General features: G+C 57.7%; 2 protein-coding genes and 1 non-coding gene across 6 annotated transcripts in view; 2 read left to right on the top strand and 1 right to left on the bottom strand.

Annotated features, from left to right (window-relative positions):
* The window catches only part of NEFH (neurofilament heavy chain), a 14,027-nt gene extending 11,403 nt beyond the window's left edge, over positions 1 to 2,624 (bottom strand). The window contains exons 1-2 of the mRNA XM_052797984.1: positions 2,510 to 2,624; positions 22 to 229 (exon numbers count right to left, since the gene is read on the bottom strand). Coding sequence (XP_052653944.1) covers positions 22 to 229; positions 2,510 to 2,624 — 323 coding nt within the window. The remainder of the gene's footprint in view (positions 1 to 21; positions 230 to 2,509) is intronic.
* The window catches only part of AP1B1 (adaptor related protein complex 1 subunit beta 1), a 27,380-nt gene extending 3,829 nt beyond the window's left edge, over positions 1 to 23,551 (top strand). Inside the window, exons 2-24 of one of the 4 annotated variants that reach the window (XM_052796484.1) lie at positions 1,723 to 1,836; positions 3,198 to 3,260; positions 4,351 to 4,456; positions 6,328 to 6,463; positions 7,272 to 7,517; positions 8,365 to 8,555; positions 9,144 to 9,365; positions 10,770 to 10,890; positions 11,111 to 11,206; positions 12,317 to 12,432; positions 13,251 to 13,416; positions 14,341 to 14,439; positions 14,838 to 15,097; positions 15,519 to 15,720; positions 16,669 to 16,689; positions 17,022 to 17,051; positions 17,167 to 17,313; positions 17,845 to 17,990; positions 18,581 to 18,710; positions 19,314 to 19,398; positions 19,907 to 19,993; positions 20,770 to 20,924; positions 22,330 to 23,551. In XM_052796484.1, the coding sequence (XP_052652444.1) occupies positions 3,224 to 3,260; positions 4,351 to 4,456; positions 6,328 to 6,463; positions 7,272 to 7,517; positions 8,365 to 8,555; positions 9,144 to 9,365; positions 10,770 to 10,890; positions 11,111 to 11,206; positions 12,317 to 12,432; positions 13,251 to 13,416; positions 14,341 to 14,439; positions 14,838 to 15,097; positions 15,519 to 15,720; positions 16,669 to 16,689; positions 17,022 to 17,051; positions 17,167 to 17,313; positions 17,845 to 17,990; positions 18,581 to 18,710; positions 19,314 to 19,398; positions 19,907 to 19,993; positions 20,770 to 20,924; positions 22,330 to 22,404 (2,874 nt within the window). In that variant the 5' untranslated portion in view covers positions 1,723 to 1,836; positions 3,198 to 3,223 and the 3' untranslated portion in view covers positions 22,405 to 23,551. The remainder of the gene's footprint in view (positions 1 to 1,722; positions 1,837 to 3,197; positions 3,261 to 4,350; positions 4,457 to 6,327; positions 6,464 to 7,271; positions 7,518 to 8,364; positions 8,556 to 9,143; positions 9,366 to 10,769; positions 10,891 to 11,110; positions 11,207 to 12,316; positions 12,433 to 13,250; positions 13,417 to 14,340; positions 14,440 to 14,837; positions 15,098 to 15,518; positions 15,721 to 16,668; positions 16,690 to 17,021; positions 17,052 to 17,166; positions 17,314 to 17,844; positions 17,991 to 18,580; positions 18,711 to 19,313; positions 19,399 to 19,906; positions 19,994 to 20,769; positions 20,925 to 22,329) is intronic. The other 3 variants (XM_052796485.1, XM_052796487.1, XM_052796488.1) reach the window with 3 other exon arrangements.
* LOC128146676 (small nucleolar RNA SNORD125) lies at positions 18,114 to 18,217 on the top strand. The gene has a single exon (XR_008236819.1). It is a non-coding gene; the product is annotated as a small nucleolar RNA SNORD125 (small nucleolar RNA).

Raw genomic sequence — 23,551 nt, 5'->3', positions numbered from 1 at the left:
GAGCAGGGCTGAGCTCCCCACATCTCCATCTCCATATCACTAAGCCTGGCCGGCGCAGCCTGCAAGGTGGGAGATAGAGGAGGGATTGCTGCTGGCACATGCTCTGGTTTCACCGTTAGTAGGGACTTCGGGGAGGAGGTCTCCCAATGCTGCTTGGCTGCAGGGACCACCCGAGAGCAGAGGGCTTTGTCGCAGGACAGGGCTTGGATGGTGCGGGAGCCCTCGTGCCCTGGGACGGTAGATCCAGGGTCCCAGTGAGGATGCGGGTTTGTGCTGCTTCAAAGGCTTGTCCTCAAAATGGACCTGAGGAACCCAAACTAGGTGTGGGTGAGATATGGGTGCTCCCCTCCAACACCCAGCTGCTGTTTTGCTACCAGATCCTTACAAATGCTTTCAACTCCTTGACTTCAGTTTGCAAGACCGGCTTAAAATACGTTTGGCAAGAAGACAGGGTAAAATTTGAGCCACCACAAGGTCAGGGGCTTTTTGACTTCCTTGTTTGCTTGCCGCAAATCCTGCATCCTGCTTTTTCTGAGTGCTGGTGCTGCTCCCAGCTGTTGGGAACTGCTGCTCCGCTCAGCCCCTTGCCGGGAGATCAGTGAGTGCCGGGACACTTTTCCCAGCCTGGAAAGGAGCTCGGTGGGAATTGCTGGAGTTGGGGGAGCAAACACCTGCACTCTGCTCCTGCTCTGTGCCACACGGTGAGCGCTTGCTGCCATCTCCCTGCCTGGTTGCTGCCACCCCCCTGCCTGCAGATGAGCTCCTGCCGCCCATTTTTGCCTGCCAGGTGCAGGTTGTTTAGCAAGGGCAGAATGTTTGCAACTCACCGTAATGACTCTAAATGGTCAGATCTGTTCAAATGAGATGATCGAGGCTGTTGGTTCTGGATCTGACACCCCCTCCACTCCTGTGTGCCAGAAACCTGCCTTATTTACTGTCGGGCTCCAGTTCGGCAGAGGGGACCCTGCCCCATCCATCCCTTTGCCCAGTTCAAGGTGGACAAAGATGTGCATGGGAGAAGACTGGGCAATGCAAGAGCTGCTCTGCAGTCCCTGAACCGTTTCCTTTGCCCTCCTTAGAACTGGAGCCAGGCAGCAGCGTTGGACCCTGCCCAAGGGCTGAGCTCGGGGGAAATCGCCTTCAGCAGGGCTGTGCCAGTGGCGGTCGCATCCCCGGGCTGGCAGGCAGCCCTGCCTCGTCACCCTTGGTTAGCCTGGGGGGACGCACATAGTGCAGGGTGCTGAGCACCCAGCTTTGGCGAGTGTTTAGAGTCTTGCTCGGCCTCTCTTCACCCTGCTCGAGGCGCTGGGTTGCTTCAAGTCTGGTCCTGCCGCTGGGGTGGCTGAGGTGTTGGTGTGGGGAGCGAGGGGTGCGCCTTAATTCTCGAGCTCAGGCTGGAGGAGGAGGCAGTTTGCTTTTTGGACGCTGCTGTCGGCACTGCAGGGCTTAAAGGAGTGGGGGAGATGGGGGGCCATCTCTGTCTCTGAAATTAGTGGGGTTTTGGATGGCTAAAACACACGCTGCGGTACCTGGAGGCTCTGGGAAACTGGGAAGCCGCAGGAAAGCAGCAGGCGTGATTCATGTCTCCAAGCTGGCTGCAGAAATTCCCTGGTAGGCTTCAAGTTTGCTTTCCAGGCACTTCTGCAGAGCAGGGCTGACTGCGAGCCAGGTCGGTGAAATCGGAGGGACTGCAGTAAATTCTCCTTCCTCCCTCTCTTGCAGGACGGGATCTGCAGTCAAGCGCAGAGTGCTGCTGCGGCGCAGCCTGGGAGCTCCCCGCTGTTCACTGGAGAGCCGTCGACCTAGGGGGGGGAAAAGGCTCTGAATAAATCCCAGGTAACTGAAGCAGGGAGGAGTGTTGTGTCTTACATGAGACTGCCCGGGAAGCAGTTTGCTCATGGGGCAGCCTCAGCAGGGCTGGGGTAGTACGGTGGCAGACTTGTCCCCTCTGTAACAGCATTGGGACCGCACTGCCAACACCCAAAGCGAGCCCTGAACTGATGCAAATTCTTTCTTTCTTACTGCCTGCCAAGCTGGCTCTGGCTGTGCGCGCTGCCCAGCGGGCTCAGCCCCCAGATTTTCTTTTTATCCCTGTTGGGGATCCCTATCCAGCTTGGACAGGGAACAGAGGGGACAGTTCCTCTGTCTGCATCTCGTGTACTTGCAGGGGATTGCTGCATTTGGCTTTCAAGATGCTCATTTACATTTTAAAACCATTTGCAAGCTCTTTTTTTTTTTTTACTTGGCTTTGCTTTCCGTGCTCCTGCCCGTCCAAAACATCAAGGCCACTGCGGGCTTTCAAGGACAATCGTCTGGTTTCTTTGCTGTTAAAGGAAAGATGGGTGAAACAGCCGTAAAAGACAAATCCCTGCTGACCTTTAAGAAGGGCTATCTGCTGCCTGCACATTGGGCTTCCTCAGCCTGCCAAGCCGTAAATCTGCCCTAAACTGCCTGAATTATATAATATAGCCCCAAGTGCTGGGTGGAAACCCGTTGAATTTAAAGCAACACTGCTGGAGCAGGGATGGTTTCTGGAAGAGGCTCCTTTTGATCTTGCTGGCATGCTTGGTCAGGCGCTGCAGACTCGTGCCCCTCTCAGCTGTGCTGTCCCCTCGCTCCGGCATCGGTCTGAGCCTTGGGTTTTGCTCGGTTCCTCTTCCCATCCTAGAGCTGTTCCCTGTGTAAGCGTGAGGGAGAGCTGGGAGTGAATTTTCCCTAGAAAAGTGTTTCTCAGATGAGGAGACACAAACCCAGGGGAGATTGGCTGAGTCCTTGTGGCGGGGATGAGGGCTGCCCAGCTCTGCGTGGGATAGGGTGAGCAAAGTGGCTGCTGCTACTGGTGAGAGAAGCAAGTTGGGGCTGGAGCCTGAGCAGGGGTGAACGCTGGTGTCTTCAGTGACTGCTTTCCTCCTCCTCCTCCTCCACATCCTCGTTAGCAAACCAGCTGATTCCCCACTCATTGGCAGAGCCCGCGGTGCGCCGGCGTGGCTGTGAGGCACTCACCCGCCCCTGGGGAATGGGATCGACTGGCAGCGCGGGAGCCGAGGGCTTCTCTGGGTGCTTCATCTCCTTGTGACTCTTCCCATGAGAGCCCAAGCTCTTTCCCTCCCCTGGCTTTTCCTTCCCAGAGCTCTCCCTAGCAACCCCAGTAAGGAAACTATCAACCCTCAACCTCTCTGGTCTGCCTCTCCTCCCAGGGACGTGCCGCTAGCTGGAGACCACCATGACGGACTCGAAGTACTTCACCACCACGAAGAAAGGTAAGAGAGGGAGTGGGAGGGTCATACAATTTTTCCCCAAATAATCAGGCTCTTCTTGCACCTGTATAAGCCAGATGGGGAGGGCTGTCCCTGCAGTGGGAAGCTGACGGAGGTGCCAGCTCTCGTGGGAGTGCCCTGAGCCCACACGGGGTGCTGTGGCTGACACCCCGCTCCTCGCTCCAATGCAGCCGGGGCGGCTCCTGGGCTGCCATGGGGTCAGAGCACCTTGTCACCAGCCCCCTGAACCCAGACAAGGCTGTTGGCAGCTGGGTTATTGCCTTTAGCAGCTCAGGAGTGGCTGCGGGACACGGCCCGCCCCCTGTGATCCCCTGGGCTGGGATAGAAGCGCTCAGGGTGTTCGACTTAAGCACTTTCCAGACCAAGGAATTAATGTGGAGGAAAGCCGTGTGGCATCTTCCTCTTCAATCTGCCTGCCCGGGAGTGAATAAAGAGCTCAGTATGGCTTTGCATGGGCAGGAGATGATGCCCTTCAGCTGGGTCTGGAGCCTCTGCCACATGCAGAGCGGGATTTGGGAGCCACCATCCCTTGCACGGGCTTGAAGAGCAGTTCCCAAAATCCGCCTGTGTTCACTGCTGTGGGTGCCTGCTGTCATCTGGACTGCAGTGGGCTCCCCAGGTAGGGGAGGGCCGCCCAACAGCCGTGTGCAAGGCTGGGGCTTCACTGTGTGCTCTGATAACTGCCCAACAGCCAAAAATACCTGCCGAGTAAACCCCGTGTCCTGTCCTTGGTGTGTGGGGTGTTGGTGCTCATCATTCCTGCAGTGTCTGTGGTCCTTAAAGCCCTCTGGGGCTCTCGTGGGGCTGGAGGAGCCACAGGGATGCACTAGCATGCTCGTCTCCATTTCCACGGATAAGAGCTGAGCCCCCAGAGCAGCTCTGGCCCTCAGCGAGACATTTGGGAAGTTAAATCCACCTTTCCAGCTCCTGGCACCCCGGAGCACCTGGGGTGGCAAAGGAGCCCCGGCACGCAGCGGGTAGGAGCTGTGCTCACCCTCCCCTGGAAGCAGCACCCAGCGGAGGGGTGGGTGCCCCATCCCCTAACCCCTGAGCCCTTTTCCCCTTCCTTCAGGGGAGATATTTGAGCTGAAAGCTGAACTGAACAGCGACAAGAAGGAGAAGAAGAAGGAGGCTGTGAAGAAGGTGATAGCGTCCATGACTGTCGGCAAAGATGTCAGGTGTGTGGCAGTGCTGTGCCAGGGGTGCCGGGGCCAAACCGCGCTGGGAGGGTGCCTGGATGGCTTGTGGGCTCCTGTTTTCCCCCGTTGCCTCCGAGGGGTTTTTGTGCTGGCTTTTGTCTTGGGTGAGGACTGAGTGAGCTCCTGGCTGCAGCTATACTTCCTGCTACAGGAGGAAAATGTTTGTGTAAGCGCGGCCGTCTGGCAGGCAGGGGCTTGCCTGGCTTTGATAGTAATCTGGCTAAAAGAGGATTGGTCTGGCCGCCAGATAAGTTGTTGGGATTATTGCTGCTTCCTTCAAGTGTTACTAAACACAAGCAGAAACCCCCTCTGAGCCTTTATGGCAGAGGGTTGGTGTCTCTGCCTTGGTGTCGATAAACCTTTTGCAGCCACTCCAGTCCAAAAGGTCAGGTGGCTGCTTTTCCCTCTTCTCCTTTATCCATCTGACTGAGCAGCACGTGGCCTCTCCGTCCCCTCCTTCCCGCACGGACCCGTCCCCACACACCCTTGGCATTGCATGCCACGTCAGCACTTTGCTTGCCATGGTGCATTTGAGAATAGATGGAGGAAAACTGTGGTCTAGGCTCTGTGTTTGGTAAACTGGTGTGTCCCTGGCTCCCAGAGCGCTCGCAGCAGCAGGTAACGCTTCCGTCTCGGGGCCGCTGTGGAGAAGATGACACCGGACACGGCAGGGACTTGCCTGAGGCTGGTCGGCACTCAGCAGAAGCTACATCAATTGGAGAGGAAATATCAGCTGTGGCAGCCCATTTTTTTGGGGTGTGTGTGCATATTTCAGGCTGCAAGAAAGCATTTTACTAAATTCACCCCTCCCTGGGAGGTGCCAGGAAAGCCTGGTTTAGCCTGGGGTGAGAGCAGCTGAGGTGGGTGGCAGCTCTGCCGGCAGCAGGAGCTCTGCGAGAGAACTAGTGAAGCGCAGTACTCCAGGCTTAGGGGTGCCCTGGGTTTGATCGTGTAAGCGATGGCTGGGTTTGCGGTGGCAGAGAAGCTTCCAGGAGCCAAGGGACATCTGTCGGAGTGGGATAACTCCTGCATTAGCCTCTTGATTGCTTCTCCTAAGGTGGTTTAATAGTCTAATTGGTCTGTCTGTATCTTTAATAGTCTAATTGGTCTGTCTTTATCGTCTGTGGTGAAACAGCGTCTCTGGCATCCCGCAGCTCTAGGGCGTTTGGGAAGGGGGAGCCCCCAGCTCCATGCAGGCAGCTTGGCAGCTCTGCTCCGTCCTAGCAGAGCACCGTTCTGCTGCAGGGCTCGCCTGGGGGAGTGGGCTGTTCCTTACACCCAGTCCTGGGTGTTTACTTCTCTAACGTGATGTTTCTCATACAGGACATGGGTCGAGCGCTCAGCAGTTTGTAGCAGGACAGGTTTAACGTCCGCAAAAGCAGGGGATGGTTTTGGTAGGGCTGTGTGGGAGGGATTGTGCAGAAGGCGAGGGAGGAATGGCTCATCTCCCACGTCCTCTCACAGGTGCCAGAGGCTTTCGCACCGTCCCGCGACGATGGGGTGATGTTGCACCTTCTGTCAGGGTAGTGGACATGCACCAGAGCTGGGATACAGCAGAGCCATGTAGGAGAGCTCAATTTTGGTCCATTAGGGGCTGTTTTGAGCTGCTCTTGGTACAGATGCGTAAAGAAAAACTTTCTGGGGATGGGTGATTTAGCCGCATCTGCTGCAGGGTGGGCTCAGGTCCTGGGAGAGCCTGGGGTCTTCTGGCTTCAGGATTGGGTTGAGCCATGGGAAGGGGATGGCCGCACACCTCGGGAAATGTGGGGTCCCGTAGGCAGCGGCGTCTCCTTCCCCCGGCTCTGCAGCACGGCTGTGTCCTGCCTTCACGGAGGTGCTTTGTCTTTCAGCGCTCTCTTCCCGGACGTGGTGAACTGCATGCAGACAGACAACCTGGAGCTGAAGAAGCTGGTCTACCTCTACCTGATGAACTATGCCAAGAGCCAGCCGGACATGGCCATCATGGCAGTCAACACCTTTGTGAAGGTGAGAGGAGAGGGTTGCGTGCCTGAGAGCCGCATGCTGCAGCGGGTCGGTTCAGCCCACCACGTGCATTCCTGCTTTCGTGCGAGGCCACCACACTAAGCTGCCATGTACCCCAGTCCAAAGAAGGGAACGTGGGCAGGTTTCCAAAGCCTCTATCTTTGGGAGTAGGGGCTCCCCTAGCTCTAGAGAACTGAGCGAATTTGTGCAGTAGTGCAGAAGAAAAACATTTTCTTGGCAGCTGTACTGTGCCACTTGCTCTGTCAGTGGCAGCTTCGGTTGTGGGCAGCTCCCATGATCGAACTGCCATCATGTGAGCTTACGTGCTGAAGTCTCTGCAGCTGAGAAGGCCCTCGTGATCTTCCAGCTGGAGTTGGGAACTGAAGAGCATGTTTGTTAGGAGCCAAAATATTGCCAGATCACTTTGTGGAAAGGCTTGGTGGGCATGAGAGGGAGTTTTAACTTTTTAGGAAGGAAAAAAACCCACACAATAAACCCGATAGATCCAGGTCAGGTGGCTGTTCTGCAGGGTGGCAGCTGACTTCAGGTACTTGGTGTAAGTGATGAAGACAACAGATTCCTGGAGGTGTGTTTGGAGTGACAAACGATGGTGTTAAAACTCTGTGGGTGCCAGATTGCAGAACAAGAGATCAAACCTCTCTCTTGGGTGACTTGTTCTCGAGAGCCGAGTGTTAAAACCTCTAGACTTCAGGTACCCAAAGGAGAATGGAGGTCCCGAAGCCACCACTGATGCCTGTGATTCAAGGAGCAGTGGCCCAGGTTATCTAATCTCCCCCTCTCATCCCCACAGGACTGTGAGGACCCAAACCCCCTGATCCGGGCTCTGGCTGTGCGGACCATGGGCTGCATCCGCGTGGACAAGATAACGGAGTATCTCTGTGAGCCCCTGCGGAAGTGCCTGAAGGACGAGGACCCTTACGTGCGCAAGACGGCAGCTGTCTGCGTGGCAAAGCTCCACGACATCAATGCCCAGCTGGTGGAGGACCAGGGCTTTCTGGACACCCTTAAAGACCTCATCTCGGACTCCAACCCCATGGTGACTGGTTTCTGCCTTCTCCATCCTCTCTTCTCTTCATCCGAATGACAGTAAACGCTCTCCTTTCATCTTCCCTTCATCTTCACGTGCTGAGTCCCTTCCTCCCATTGCTCCCTTTCATTCTTTTTTTGGTGCTTAACAGACCCGCTTTTGGGGACAGCTGTTTCTGAGGGCTGCAGGCTATGTTCCTTGTCCTGTAACCCTGTCTCCTGGATGGAATGTTTCTCCGATTCCTTGGCAGTGTGTTATTAGTCTGTTCCCAATGGGCAGGAAGCTGCCCTGGCCAGCTCGGAGCAGGGGATGGTGGCAGAGGGGAGCTGATGCTTGGCTCTGATACCACATAGCTGGTGGCTTTTGCCTCTGGTGAGGGTTTCCTAGAAGCTGGGCTTTGGCCAGCATTAGTGTCCCTGCTTTTCCCCAGGCGTGAGTGACTTTAAAGCCTGCTTTCCCTAGGGTTTCTCTTCCCCCAGCCTTTGCTGCTCTTCAGGTCTTGCCACAGGCGTAGCGGCGAGCCCGGGAGCTGCCGCAGAAAGCGATGGGGCTCCGCAGAGCTGCCTGGGGAAGGGGAACGAGAGCGGGTTCCTCTGCGCCAGGCATGGGGCCAAGGCTGACTCCTGCTGAACATGTGCGAACCGTTGGAGATGTGGCGTGGGTGGTGGGACCGTGCTGGTGGTGATTGCTCATCTCCTGAGGATCAGCTGGTGGGGAGGAGAAGCTGGTGCCCAGATGTCGCTGGGATGCGAGGTGCCGATATGGAGGATGCAGCTCATCCGCTTGCACCAGCTTTCCCCCAGGCTCTTGAGCCACATTCGGTGTCACCTAACACGTGTCCTGTCCCCCCTGGCAGGTAGTGGCCAATGCAGTAGCGGCTCTCTCAGAAATAGCGGAGTCTCACCCGAGCAGTAACCTCTTGGACCTCAACCCTCAGTCCATCAACAAGCTGCTCACGGCCTTGAACGAGTGCACCGAGTGGGGCCAGATCTTCATCCTGGACTGCCTGGCAAACTACATGCCCAAGGATGACCGGGAAGCCCAGAGGTGAGGGAGGCTCTGGGTACTGCCGGGGCAGTGCTGCCTTCAGGGCACCCTGGACCGGCCAGAGTGGGGCTGGAAAGGGGAGGGGGACAGGCAGGTATCGACTGAAGGGCCTTACACACTGCCCTTTCTCCTCTAAGAAGCTTCTTCATCCTCCTGACCCTAGGAATCCTGCTGTGGGAGGTGGGACAGTGGGCATCTGCTGGCCACCGTGCCTTGGGCACAGCCATCTGGAGACTGCTGTGGTCCCGTAGCGAGCCCTGTCCCTGTGCTGGCACAGGGATTGTGCTTCTCGAGCTGCTTCAAAATGTGGCCTTACCATGCAGCAACGGATGACAGGCACTAGGGAGCTCTGAAAGGGGGTCACTGCAACAGGGTTTTGTAAAGGGTAGGAAATAACCATCATCAGGGCATTTAAGAGCCAGTTCAGCATCTCTTGGGAAGGTCTTAAGTGCTGCTTAGCTGTCCTGCTGCAAACTCTGCCAGTGCCTTGTTCTTCCATCGGTACTAGCAGCAATGTTTAAGCAGGAAGACGGGCTGTGATAATTTTCTTTCCCTTCTCATTCCCTCTCACCCCTCCAACACCTCCAGCATTTGCGAGCGGGTGACGCCCCGGCTGTCCCACGCCAACTCGGCGGTGGTGCTCTCGGCGGTGAAGGTGCTGATGAAGTTCATGGAGATGCTGTCGAAGGACCTTGATTATTACGGCACGCTGCTAAAGAAGCTGGCCCCACCGCTGGTCACCCTGCTTTCCGCAGAGCCCGAGCTGCAGTACGTGGCTCTCCGCAACATCAACCTCATCGTGCAGAAAAGGTGGGTGCCACGGAGCAGCAGGAGGGACAGCCCGGCTCAGGCTCTCCCTCTTCTCTGTGCGTGCTGCTTCCCAGTGCTTCAAACCCTCTGCAGCAGTGTCAGGGCTTTGCTGACACGACCCGTCGTGTGTTTTTTTTCTTCTCTATTATCTAAAATCCAAGGGCTAAGCGTAGAGAGTCAGGTGAGACAATGAGCAGGGAGCTAAGCTGGGATCTCCAGGAGGGGTTTATTTTAATTTATTGTTTATTTGGGGGAGCAAAGGATGGAAAGGCCAAAAGCTAAAACTTTGGTTTAGTCATTAAATGTCTAGTGAGGAATTTTTGTGATATCAGCTTGTTTCTCTGCAGTTGTCCTCTTTGAAAAAGTGCTGAGAGTCCTTTTGTCCCTTTGCTGATCTAAAATTGCTGGTGGGCAGGAGGTGTCCGAGGCCCCACACATGTGCCCCGAGCAGAACTGGCCAGCTGGAGAGCCATGCTTTGCAGTGACAGCCCCAGTCAGATGATTTGTCGTCCTACCAGCTATCACTGTGGTTGTCTATTAAAAATAGCAGCAATTTCTGGGAGAAGTGGAAAGCAATTAGTGTCCCTGGGAGCAGGAATGTGGAAGGCAGGTTGACTCCTTGGAGCTGGACCTGGCCTGTCTCTTTCCCAGCTTAGAGAGAGGATGATCTGGTGAGAAAGGTCCAGCCTAGCCTTGGGGTCTGGGTTTGCGTCCGTGCTCCCCCCAAGACGTCCCTTCCAACCTTGGCAAGACAAAAATCCCCTGTTGCCTTGCTTCTGGTCTTTGTTTGCGGCAAGGTTGTGCTCTGTCCCCTGCGTGCCAGGAAAGGGGAGCCAAGGGACAGAGTCCTGGGGGGATAAATAATCATGGTATCTTGGATTCCTTGGCATTGAATGGGCCCCCAAAACCTTGTGCTAGTGGCCAAGGAGCCTCGTCCTCCTGGCCCAGAGCTGCTTGCTCTCTGGCTCTGGGTTTCCCCAGCTTATGTCCTCGGTGTCCTCAAGCCTTCACCATCCCAGCTCCAACCTCGGCCAGGGCGTGATGATTCATGCTTGTAGCTGGCTAATGGAGTAATGAATTTGCAGGGACTGGGGGCATTAGCTGGCTGCAGGGTCAGGTGAATGAATCCCCATCCGTCTCCTGACCGGCGTGCAGCTTTCTGGGGAGGACAACTCCCTTTCTGCACTGCTTTGCCTGCTGATTGCTGCCTGGGTCAGAGCCTGAAGGTGGGAGCAGAGCTCAGATCTTGTTTCTGCCACTAGAGAAATCATCTGATAGCAGTATCAGGTGTCCAGAAAACTCTGGAGAAAACCATGGTTTCTGGAAGATTTTTCATGTCTCTCTTTGTGATCAAAGTGAAGGAGCGTGTGTCTCCCTTAATCGCTGCCTCTCCTTGTCTTCCAGGCCTGAGATCCTGAAGCACGAGATGAAGGTGTTCTTTGTGAAGTACAACGACCCCATCTACGTCAAACTGGAGAAGCTGGACATCATGATCCGCCTGGCTTCCCAGGCCAACATTGCTCAGGTCAGAGTCTGCCTGATGGTGGTGGGTGGGCACCAAGGGGGGCATGCAGGGGGCTCCAGCCCTGTGGGGAGGGGATTTGCCTGAGAAATCCTAGATCCAGCTTTGCAGGATGTGGATGGGAGCAGCTGTACCGCTCAGTCTGCTTCTGCGGGGTCACTGTCCCACTTTTCTGGTGGCTTTTCTTGCTGCTGGGCTCTCACTCTCTTGTCCTCTCTGGCAGGTGCTGGCAGAGCTGAAGGAGTACGCCACGGAGGTGGACGTGGACTTCGTAAGGAAGGCGGTTCGAGCCATCGGCCGCTGTGCCATCAAGGTGGAGGTGAGGGCTAGGTCGTTTTGGGTCCTGATGGCAACTGTGGCTAGGCAAGGCATCGCTCTCCAGCGTGTGTTGGATGAGCTGGAGGTCATCCCATCCCAGGAGTTAGTGCTTCCCCGACAAGCTAGAGCCTTCGTGGTCCTGGGGATAAGCCACAGTTGTTCCACAGGGCACGTATGGGGTGTAAGGAGGGCGTTTCATCCCCTTACCCTTTGCTGCTGGAGCTGTTTTAGGATCCTTGCCTGCTCTGTGCTCCATTGCAGACCTGATTGCCTGCAACTGTGCCTGGTGTGTTAATGCAGCGGGTGATACAAGTGGCATGTTCAGGGACCGCAGTGGGGGCTGGGAGGGAGCTAATCCCTTACCGAGGGGCCAGGAGGCTTTGCTTCCCCTTGGGGGTAATTTGAAGGGGATTATTGAAAACCTTGCTGTGGCTCCGCATGGCCCAGGTACAGGCAGGTGCACAGACAAGGTCGTGTAGCTTTAGGCCAGCTGATATTGCACTGGATTTACTGCAGAGCATCCTCAATCACATGAGACAAACTGCTCGATGCCAGTGAGCCGGGCACTGGTGAGAGGCAGGAGGAGATGCGCTGGAGCTGGCTCAGGCTTTGCTTCCCACCAGGAGCTGAGCTGGCCCGGCTCTGCCGTTAGATTGATCCCTTCCCTCTGCAGTGAAGCCAGCCTCTCCCGGGGGGATTTACTATCACAGCATTAGCTCTGTTCTTCCCTCTCTATTAATGCCGAGCTGTGTGGCTGTGCAGATCCAAACTAAGGCAAGGTGCAAGATGCTGCTGCCCTGGCAAGCTGAGGTCTAGGCTTGCTGCTGCGCTCCTGCACCCGATGGCCTGAAATGCATCCAGTGGGAGCAGGGAGCAAGTGGCTTGTGGGGAGAGAAAGCTCTGGGAACATGCAAGGGAGATAAGCAGGAGACAGACCTGGATGGGAAGGGGAGACCACACTTGTGCATCCCCCTGTTCTGGTCTGGGTTGGGTTTGGCGCAGGTATGGAGGGGATAAGGCAGCAAGGAGGGGGTGTGGGAAGGGCAGCGGAGGCTTTGGGACAGGGACGTAAGAGCATCGCTGCTTGACTGACCGCGAGTCCCTCCAACAGCAATCAGCCGAGCGCTGTGTCAGCACCCTGCTCGACCTCATCCAGACCAAAGTCAACTACGTGGTGCAGGAGGCCATTGTCGTCATCAAGGACATCTTCCGCAAGTACCCCAACAAGTGCGTGGCGGCCGCCTGCGAGCCTTGGGTGGATGCTCCCAGTCCTAGACAGGCTCTTTCTGCCCCTCTGTGCTTGGGGGGCCCTACAAAGACCCAGGCATGGGTGAGGGTGGGCTGCTGCTCCCCCCTGTGGGATGGCTGGAGGTGAAGCCACCTGGAGCCTCCCTGCAGTGAAGGTGGCTTTGGGTTTTTTGCCAGTTGGGGTTGTGATCATCGATTAGTGCTGCCCCAAGAGTTAAGCTGGGGGCAGGAAAGCCGTCCCCAGCCCTGGGAACTTCCCCAGCCCCATGATGGCAGTCCCAGATCCAGACACACAAATGGACAGGAGCTGCCAGAGACTTTGGGGTCCCTCCTGTCAGCATAAACTGTCTCTGGCTCTTAATTCAGCGCTCCTGATGCTCGAGGAAGGGCAGCAGGAGGAGAGGGGAGTGTTCCGGCTGAGCTAGGATGAATAGGCAACTGTGTGATCAGGAAGTCATGTACTAATAGTGGTAATAAATACTAATGAACTGAATTAGCAGCAAACAGGAACTCTGCACAAATAACCAGCGACTCAGGGCTGCTGCAGAGAGGAGGGAGACCAGATGCACAGGGCTGAGAAGTTAATTCAGCAGCAGGGCTGGCAAGCAGGGGAACATGCTCTGGGACCAGAGAGGGATTGGTGTGGGCAGCGTCACACCGTGCCACAGCCCTGGGGAGAGGGGACAGCCCCAGGCAGGTGGCAGGGACTGAGGGTGATGGGATGTGGTTTGGAGTTAGAGTGGAGGTAGGACTTGGGTTTCTTGCTTTTGGTGAATGTCTGTCCTCTCCTCGGGAAGGTACGAGAGCGTGATCGCCACCCTCTGTGAGAACCTTGACTCCCTGGACGAGCCTGAGGCACGAGCTGCTATGATTTGGATTGTGGGAGAGTATGCCGAGCGGATCGACAATGCTGATGAGCTGCTGGAGAGCTTCTTGGAGGGCTTCCATGATGAGAGCACCCAGGTGTGGTGGGACAGGGGGGCAGCCACCCATGTGATGGGGGGATCTGGTTGCCAGCAGGACCAGCTGGTTGAGGGGTGACACTGTGACAAAGCTTGTGCTAATCAGAATGTAACAAAGCAATTTGCTCTAGCAGGGTTGTGAAGATGTTTTTCTTGCAGGTGCTCGGGACAGCGGTGTCCCATAGCGGCTTTGGGTGTAGAACGTGGCCCATGAAATGCCACCATGGTGGTATCCCAAGCACCTTCCCTCCTTAGCAGTTGGGAGGGACCAAGTGGTCATTTGGTCATTCCTCTGTGCCAGGACAGGATCAGCCCTTTGGAGCTGGAAAACTGAGTCAGGCAGCTGAAATGAGCAGAAGGAACTGTGCCTGTCCCTTCTGCCGGGGCACTTGAGGCCAGTGGTTTTGCCTGTGGAATTTTGGGGTGTTTCCATCTATGGAAACTTTCTACAACCCCACTGTGCAAAACACCATGAAACTAAGTTGTGGTGAACAGGGGAAATTCTATAAATGCAGAATAGCAAAGCCAGCGATCCTGGCAGCCCTGTCTCCAGTCTAAAGAGACTGTCAGAGGTGAGTCGCTGCTGCTTATCCTTGTAAAAGTCAGAGGATGCTCTGGCCTTCACCCTTGTGGGACTGTGTAACCCCATCCCAAGATCTTGCCTAGTAACCTCTGTGTCAACCTGTGGCTCTTGACAGGCTGAGGGTGCGGTAATTGGCTTGAAACGGGCTGCAGACCTGGCTGGGAGCCATGCAAAGTCCCCTGACACTTGTCACTGCCACTTAAGCGGTCACCACGTGTTTGGTCCCTTGAAAGGCAGGTTGGGGTTACGTCCTGGCAGCATATATGGGAAAAATTCACGTGTTCTTGCACAAAAACGGTGTGATCTGTCTGTCTCTCCTTAATCCTGCTCCTCTGCCCACAGGTTCAGCTGCAGCTGCTGACGGCCATTGTGAAGCTGTTTCTGAAGAAGCCCACCGAGACGCAGGAGCTGGTGCAGCAGGTGCTGAGCCTGGCCACGCAGGTGGGTAACAGCTCCACACGAGGGAAGAGCTTCCTGTGGGCCTCGCCATCCCCCTCAAGGCGGTGGGAATGGCTTGGTAATGCAGTACCCGTAATGGGAGGCACATAATTGGAGCTTAATTCTGGAAAAGCTGATAGTTAAAGTCCTGGAGAGCGAGGACACCGTCTCCTGTAGTGCAGGAGGCATCTTGTGCTGTTTCCCTGCTAACCCTGGTGCAGCAAAGCAGTGTAGCCTCTGTACAGCAGAGATGTGACATAAATAGCTTTAACTTTTATCCCCATGATCCCTCTAATACTACAGCAAGACTTAGATGGGGCCAAGATGCTCTGAGTTGCTCTATAGCAGCTGCAGCTTCCCCTGCCCAATGGTTTCAGCACTAACCTCCGTGCTTCCCGAAGGACTCTGACAACCCCGACCTGCGGGACCGTGGCTACATCTACTGGCGCCTGCTCTCCACGGACCCTGTGGCCGCCAAGGAGGTGGTGCTGGCGGAGAAACCCCTCATCTCCGAGGAGACGGATCTGATCGAGCCGACGCTCCTGGATGAGCTGATCTGCTACATTGGGACACTGGCCTCCGTCTATCACAAACCTCCCAGCGCCTTTGTGGAGGGGAGCAGAGGGGTCGTGCACAAGAGCTTGCCCCCACGAACGGGCTCGTGAGTATCTCTGCCTCCCCAGGGTGACTCCCCACCCCATGATGGGACTTCCAGGGCTGGATCCATGTGACGGGCTGGTCGGATGCTGAGCCAAGTGGCTGTGAGGCTGCCGCGGCCACGCGCAGCACTGTGCAGAGCTGGCTTTGTCTGCTGTGCTCGGAGCTGAGCTGAGGCCCCCCCTTCCCAAGGGGAGGTTCCCCTGTAGGAGCAGGGCTGTATGGATTCAATATTGTCCTTACAAGGCTGAAGTGGAAGGTGATCTCAATGAGAATGTGTTGTGTTGGGAGCCATGCTGGGACGGGGTGTCTCTTTGAATACTCACTGCAAAGCACAGCTGGGTGAACTCGTGTCTCTAGTGGGACCTGTCGGCTCAGCCGGAGCTCCTCAGCATCTCATGTCTTTCCCTTGCCATTCCCTCTAGGAGCGAGAGCGCCGAGAGCCCCGACACAGCCCCCTCGGGGGTGCAGGCGGCTGAGCAGCCGGCCGTCATTCCCACTCAGGGTGACCTGCTGGGTGACCTGCTGAACCTAGACCTTGGTCCCCCGGTGAGCGGGCCTCCCATCGCCACCTCCTCCGTGCAGATGGGTGCCGTGGACCTCCTCGGAGGCGGCTTGGACAGCCTGGTACGTCACAGCCCCGCGTGCTCCTTCCCCGATGCCTGGCTACCCTGGCGGCATCGTGCTGGGTTTGATGCTGGCTCCTGTCTGGAGCTCCTGGGCATGGGATGGGCTTGTCTGCCTGGAGACGTCCGGGCTAGTCCTTTCTTTCTACAGCTGGTGAAGACAGAGCGGCACTGCACCCTAATTTATCTTGTCCTCATCAGATGGCTGGAGCAGGGCAGGGGGTTAGTGCTCCTGAGCGCCTTTTCTCTCAGTACACGAGGTCTGTGTAGATGCTCCCGCTGTCTGTGCTGTGCTGCAGGAGTGACTGCTCTTCCTGGGTCCCCCTCTGAACCCCACAGCTGCATGAAACGGGGATGTGCCCCGAGCTGCTGTGGGGCTGGGCCGAGACGTGCCTGCTCCCGGCCTGCAGGGTGCTTTAATGTGTGTCTCCTGCACCGGGAGATCTGGAGGTGACAGCTTGTCCTCCTGGGAATGCTAACCAAGAAGCGGTTTGGCCGCAGGGTGAGGTGGGATGGAAACCTCTGCCTGGTGGGGACTGCCTGCCCCACAGGTGCCGGTGATGGTCCAGGCTCCCTGAAGGAAGAGTTTGAAGTTTTCTCCACTGCTCATAAAGTCCAGCAGATATCCCCCAAGGGGAGGCAGCGTTGCTGTCTCTTTGCCTGCTACGTCTCCTGCTCCATAAGCCCCCAGGTGCTGCCCTGGCTCTTTGTGGGCTCCAGGGTTTGGTAACGGGCTGGCGCTGTGTGCGGGGAGGAGAGACCCTGGTCGTGCTCTGTCCCCTGGCTCCAGGGCAGCCACGGATGGACAGATGGACGTGTTGGCAGTGCAGCAGGACTAACCTCTCTTCCCTCCTCCCATTCTTTTGTCTCTGTTTTTTGTCTCTTCTCTCCTGGCTTGTCTCTGCATGTGGCTGGCTCTTCTCTTCGCCTTGCCTGCTTCTGCTTGGAGATGGGGGACGAGTCGGAAGGGGTATGGATCAGCCCTTTTCTTAGCCCTCTCGACCATGCGTAGCCCCAGCACCCGTGCCCACCCCTGGCTGTGCCACTGCTCCCCCCATGCAGCCTGAGCCTTCCTGTTCAGTGCCCCAGTGACACCTCACTTCCCTCTGGGGACAGCCAGGCCCCCAAACAGCTCCTGGCACACCAGGTCTGGGACTGCTGGAGCATCCCTACCAACTCTGGGCCCTCGCTAGCCCACACTGATGCTTTTAGAGAGTGCCCTTGATGGGGCATTTTGTGGGACCCCTGTGCCCTCGGTGCGCTGGCCCCTGCCCCTGCTGATGCCCCTTTCTTCTCTTGCAGCTGCGAAGCGATGTGGGAGGCAGCCCTGCTGTGAGTGTGCCCTCACACCCGAACCCCTCTCTCACCCTCTGCATCCTCCTCCTCCTCCTCCTCCTCTCCCTCACCCTGCGGTGCCCCCCGTAACCCGCTACCTTGTCCCCTGCAGATGGGCGGCGGTGGCAGCTTCACACCAGCGCCCAGCACCGCAGTGCCCGCGAACCTGGGGGCACCCCTCGGCAGTGGCCTGGGAGACCTCTTCGACCTCACCGGTGGAGTGGGGACCCTGTCAGGATCCTATGTGGCACCCAAAACGGTGAGTGGGACAGCTGAGCCCCAGCCGCTGGCTGCTGGCAAAGCTCACGGCTGCTGCATTAAGGGGGGCAGAGACCCCCGTGCTGGCTCCCTGTGGCAGGGCCTCCCAGGGGGAGTTGGAAAATGAACCCCCTTTTCCTGGCATGGTAGCAAGCCGAGCGAGGGTGGTGGTCTGCAAATGGAGAAGATGTTATAGTGCTTGCCTGGGTGCGGGGATGCCGGGCAGAGGTGGTCTGTGTGTTCCCCCAGGTGGCATGGAGCCCTAAGCAGAGGGGAGAGCAGGGATCTGTCAGGTCACCTCTCTGATTTTGGGGCTGTGCTGTTTCCCAGTGTGCGGAGTGAGGTTTGGAGGAGGCAGCAGCAGCATCCCGCAGCCCTGGCTAGGGTGAGGGTGACTGTGCCCCTGCTGACTGTGGTGGTAGTTGTGAAATGGCTCTGGTTTACAAACACCCTGCACGGCTCTGCCAGGTGGAGAGCACCAAAGGGTTCGCTTTGGGTAAAATCCCAAGAGTTTCTTGTCTCCTTAACCCAGGTCTGGCTCCCTGCCATGAAGGCTAAGGGGCTGGAGATCTCTGGCACCTTCAGCCGGCAGGTGGGCTCCATCTCCATGGACCTCGTGTTAACGAACAAAGCTCTACAGGTCATGTCCGACTTCGCCATCCAGTTCAACCGCAACAGGTGAGGTCTCTCCTGGGCTGCGTCAGCAGCGACCGGTGAAGATGCTGTGTGATGCCTCTGAGCTCAGCCCTGGAGTGGTTGTGTGTGGAAGAGGGTGGGAGGAAGGGACCACAAGCTGCAAGGGCTGGGAACAGCCTCACATGATGACCTTCTCTCTCTGATGGCTGTGGTGGTGATGATCATCAAACCAAAGCCTCTAAGAAGTTGACTGAAGAGGCCGTTCCTCTGGGGTCTGACCACGGTCCCATCAGTTGTCCTCCTGGTGAACTGATGCTTCCTTTTCCCTCAAAGGGACACAACAAGAGATGGCCCTGAGGGAACGGTGCGGGAACGCTAAAAATGGGTGTGAGTCTGTGTAGGAGGAAGGGGTGAGATTTTGGGGCTACCTGTTATTGCCCCAGGGTGGGCAGGGCAGGAGCCAGCCTGGTCCTGTACTGTGCAGGGGCAGTAAGATGAGCTGGGGTGTTCCTGGTGTGGTCTGGGTGGAAGAAGGCAGGGAGTCCCCAGTTTGCCCCAAAGTAGACGGGCAGTGCCTTCTGCCATCATCTGCTGCCCCCCTGACCCCCTGCCTTCATCGGGTTTTCCCCCAGCTTCGGCCTGGCCCCGGCAGCTCCTCTCCAGGTCCACGCGCCTCTCGCCCCCAACCAGTCCGTGGAGATCTCCCTTCCGCTCAACACTGTTGGCTCTGTCATGAAGATGGACCCCCTGAACAACCTCCAGGTGCGGAACACCCAGGAACTCCTGGGAAGCTGGGGATGGGGCCAGGGGTGCTCTGAGGTGGGTTTGCTTCCTCGGGAGGGAGCCAGAGAGAGGCGTGACAGCAGGAGCCAGCCAAGAAGAAAGGCTCAGCTCATCATCTCTGTGCTGTCAGAGCTCAGTCCGACTCCAATTTGACATCCAGCTCCATGCAGACTGCTTCCTGCACGGAGGAAGATCCTTGCTGACAGCGGCAGAGCTGAGCCTTGGCTGAGCAGCTGCTCGGAGCGTGCCAGCGCGGGGAGACGGTGGAGACAGGGCTGTAGTTCCCAGCAGGGAGCTGGGAGAGAAGGCTAAGGGGGTGCAGCCCCAGCAGCTCCCCCATTTCCCCTATATGCAGGACAGTGGCACGCCTGAGAGCGCGCCAGCATGTGGGACATGGATGCTGGCATCTCCAGCTCCTTCAGGCGGTTGCCAGTCTTTTGCCTCTCATGCTTGCTGGGGTGGGACCTGGCTGAAGAGGGATTGGCGGTGTACGGTGGGATGGGATGGGATGCTCGCTTTGGGAACCGCCTGTCTGCTGTAGGTTAGAGGAGGTGTTGATGTCCCCGTGTCCTTCCGTTCCAGGTTGCGGTGAAAAATAACATCGACGTCTTCTACTTCAGCACCCTGTACCCGCTGCACATCCTCTTCGTGGAAGACGGGAAGATGGGTGAGTTGGAGCGCGGGCGGCTGTGGCTCCTGCAAGGTGCACTTCTGCCACCAGTCTGTAGGTGCCATGCCGGCCCCTGAAATCCTCCCGCCCGTGTTCCCAGCCCTGGGGACGGACTGGGGAGCCGAGAGGAGCCAGATGCCCCTGGCAGTTGCAGATGGGAGCACTGCCATGCCAGCATGACCAAGCTGTGGCTACCTGAGATGGCCTGAGCCTCCTTCTAACTCCTCACTGCCAAGGAGAGCTTCGCTCACTGCTTATTTTGCCTTTTCTGGCACTTACCAGCCTCTTCCTGGAGCCAGTGTAGCTTGCTAGCCCCCCTAAAGTGGGTGGCTTTCCTGCAGCTGGGTGAGGCTGGTCGTGAGAAGCTGCTGGAGGGGGTGGCAGCATGAGATCCCTTCAGCCGCCGGTGACGCGGCAGCATGGCCCCTGTGTTGTACTGCCTTCGGGAGGTGGCGGGGCAGCCGGTGCTGTGGCTTCACTGTGTTGGTTTTGTTCCTCGCTGCAGAGCGGCAGATGTTCCTGGCCACTTGGAAGGACATTCCCAACGAGAACGAGGCCCAGTTCCAGATCAAAGACTGTTCTCTCAATGCAGGTGGGTCCAAACCCTTCGGAAGGACCCAGCTCAGCTCCTGGCGACCAGCTCGTCCCAGTTATCCCAGCCCAGGCTGCGGGGAGAGCTCCTTCCCCCTGTGCCCACCCTGTATCTCCAGGAAGGAGCTGCCGCTTTGCTTGCCATTGACTAGTTGTAGAAACTTGGCAGCCTCAGAGACGTTCTGCCTGGTGGGAATGTCCCTGCTGCTGAGGGCAGTTTGCTGTGCCCACCCTGGGATCAGTCTCGGTGCAGAGAAGCTGAACTGGATCATGCAGCCCTGACGCTGCCCAGCCTCGCAGCAGCCTGTCCCGGCCAACCCACAGGCAGGGCAGCGGTCCCGTGCTTGCGGGCAGAGCAGGCAGCCGTGGGCAGGAGCAGGGGCCAGGCTCCCTGGCGCCTTCTCGCTCCCCCAGCTCCTTCTCTGGGAGATCTGGTGCCAAGCAGGACGTGCAAACCCCGGGTGGGGACAGCCAAGTCTTTTCAGTCCCACTGGCAGCAGCGAGCTGACCTTTGTGGAGCGAAGCGGGGCGGCTCTGCTTGTGAATTGAGCTCTGGGCTGCTGCCTGCCCTCCCCGGGGAGGACCTGGGAGCCGAGCTGAATAGAGCCCTTCTCCTCACTGTGTGGGATGGTGTGTTTTGGATGTGCTGCATCACGGGGTGGGGAGAGGGAGGGGAGGAAGAGAATGGGGCAGGAGCAGGTCCAAAGGGAGCTGGTGGTCAGCCCAGCGCCCTGCCCTGAGCAGCCCCCGCAGCAGCTCTCTCCTCCTCCCACACAGATGCCGTTAGCAGCAAGCTCCAAGGCAGCAACATCTTCACCATCGCCAAGAGGAACGTGGAGGGCCAAGACATGCTCTACCAGTCCCTGAAGCTCACCAACGGCATCTGGGTGCTGGCAGAGCTCAGGATCCAGCCCAGCAATCCCAGCTTCATGGTACGCTCCTTCCCCTGCCTGCCTCCGAAACAGCCCCGAGGTGGCTCTGAGCCGAGGCTGCTGCCCACCCTGCTGCCCGCCCTGCCTTCCCCGCTCTCTGCTCGGAGCTTGGGTTGGGCTGGATGGTCCTGCGGCACATCTGCGATGGCAGGACCCCTGACCGGCTGCTGTTGGTGCCAGCTCCGTCCCCTGTGCCAGTCCTGGCGTCTCTCTCGCATGCGGGAGGGCAAGACAGGGTCTGCTGGCCAGCTGGGCTCTGCAGCAACATTCGGTTTCTTGCTGGGCTGCCCTCCTAGCACCGGGGAGGCACCGTGGTGGCAGCTAAAGGAAGCAGAGAGGTCCTAGCCCAGCCACACATCTCCGTTAAAATAAAAACCCCAACCCCGTTCCCTTCTTGGGGCATCTCCGGCTCTGCCTGTGTGCTGGGCAGCCCGACTGCAGCTGCAAACAGCCTCAGAGCAGAGGTCTGTCCTCGTGTTGGGCATGAGCCATCCCCATGTCCTGCTTTCCCTGGCCCGGCCCCTTCCCCACCTTCCTCGCAGCCTGTTTTCTTTGGGTTGGGACGAGCTGTGTCGCCTTGACTCACCTCTCTGTGTATCTCTGTACCTGCTGCCTGCCTGCCCTCACCGGCCTGCCCGCTGTTGCAGGATTTGGAGGTTAGCAGACTGGTTTTTACCCCGGCTTTGGGCTGTCCCTGGCTGCTGCCTGGTTATTTCTGCCCTGATGTTTTTAGCTGCCTGCTGGCTGCCCTGCCAGCCCTGCGTGTCTCTTGGTGCCTCTTGCCTCTCCCTCCTGGCAGGGCTGGCACGAGGCCGGTGCCAAGAGCAGAGTTTTGTCAGAGGTGAACATTTCGGAGGGTCAGGGTGTTCCCACCACCCTCCCGGGTTCACTTGGGATGCAGATAGCTGGAAATCCTTATCCTGGAGAATTCCCTGCTTGACACCCCTGTGCTGAGCTCTCCCCGCTCGCCTGCAGGCTGAGGAGCTAATTGCGTTCAGAGTCATTTAATATTTAATCCTTGAGCAAATAACCGAAGGGGGCTCGTAGCGCTTAGGAGAGGAAGATATCTTTGAGGAACCGTTCACCCTCAAGCTACAGGCAGTGAATCAAACCCCAAGACATGAAGTGTGTGCACGCCTCTGCCTGCCCTCCCTGCCTGTGCTGCATGTGGATGTCTCTGCTCCTCAACTGGGCGGGGGAAGCACCAGCAGTCCGGGGAGGGCATTTAGGGGGCTCGGTGCTTTTTAATATCTTCTTTTATCCAGCCAAAATAAGGAGCTGGGGCCACCCTGTGCCCCGTGGGGGGGGGGATGCTGCAGCATGCAGGGCTTTGTGCTTTGGGGCTGGTGGCTCACCGGCGTGGGGCGAGGTGCCATGACCCCCTCTCCTCCTCTCTCCCCCACAGTTGTCCCTGAAATGCCGAGCGCCGGAGGTGTCCCAGTACGTCTACCAAGCCTACGAAACCATCCTGAAGAACTAAGGTGCTGGTGTAGCCCATCCTCTTCCTCTCCTCCCTTTCCCGCCCGAGGATGCGGGGCAGGACCCGTGTGCATGTCTTCTTTCCTTCCTGCCAAGGAACCAGCCCCTGGGAATCTCCCTCCAGCCCCGGGGCCCTGAAAACGGAGCCGGTGCTCCCATCTCCGGCAGGGCTGGGGTGAGCAGAGGAGGGCAGGGGCATCCCGGCCAGTCCTTGCATTCCTGTAGAAATCTGTGTGTGAGTGATGCGGTGTCCTCCTTGCTGATGTTGCCCCGTCAAGAGCCCTGTTTCACCGTCTGGGTCCCTGTGACTGCTTTTTTTTTTTTTTTTTTTTTTTTGTACTGAGCCGCCACACATGGGGGGCTGTTCTCCTCCTCCCCTGTGTGCCCCCAATCCTGCAAAAATCCACCTCCCTGCTGGCGCTGGGTCTCGTGGCTGCCCGTGGTGGTGTCTGGAGAAGGGTTCAGCACTCCTCAGCCCTGGGAAGAGCACGCCGGGGCTCGCCCTGAGCCTGTTTGGTGCTGGTTGGGGCCCAAAGTGCCGTGGGTTTGGGTGGCTCTTGCTGCGGATCCCCCTGGAGCCTTGGGCCTCAGGGCTTGGTGCAGCCGAGAGCAGGTTGGAAACGGCTTTGGCTTCTTCCTTCCCCTGCGGCAGCTCCCGCCTCTCCCCGGTTTTGTCCCCTGGTTCGGTTCAGGAGAGCCATGGGTGAGCCCCCAGCCCTTTGGAGAGGGTCTCCTCCCCATGGGAGCTGTTTCCAAAGGGTCCAGAAGGGCCTGAGGATCTCTAATTTGAGGCTGTACTTAACAAGTGCAGTAAAAAAGGGCTTTTCTAGCCCCAACCAGCCCCCGCAGTGGGGCTGGGAGGGCTCTGAGCATTATCTCATGCTGCCCTTGCCCCCGCCTCTGCCCCCCGCTCCCCAGCCCCACGGCTCCCTCTGCTCCCTGCTGTCACCCATGGGTGCCGGAGAGGATGCGCTGCCTTCCCCTGTGGTGACACTACTCCTTTCCCCCCCCTTCCCCCAGAAATAAAGCCATGGGTCACCCCTAACTAGAAGTGTTCGGTGCAGGAAATATCTAATATATAAAATATAAATATATTGTATGTTCACTTGTTTTAAGCGAACGTTGAATAAAGGTGACATCTGCCCACA

The sequence above is a fragment of the Harpia harpyja genome, chromosome 9 (genome assembly GCF_026419915.1).
Source record: "Harpia harpyja isolate bHarHar1 chromosome 9, bHarHar1 primary haplotype, whole genome shotgun sequence".
Taxonomy (NCBI): Eukaryota; Metazoa; Chordata; class Aves; order Accipitriformes; family Accipitridae; genus Harpia; species Harpia harpyja.
This window is presented reverse-complemented; position numbering and strand designations above follow the sequence as displayed.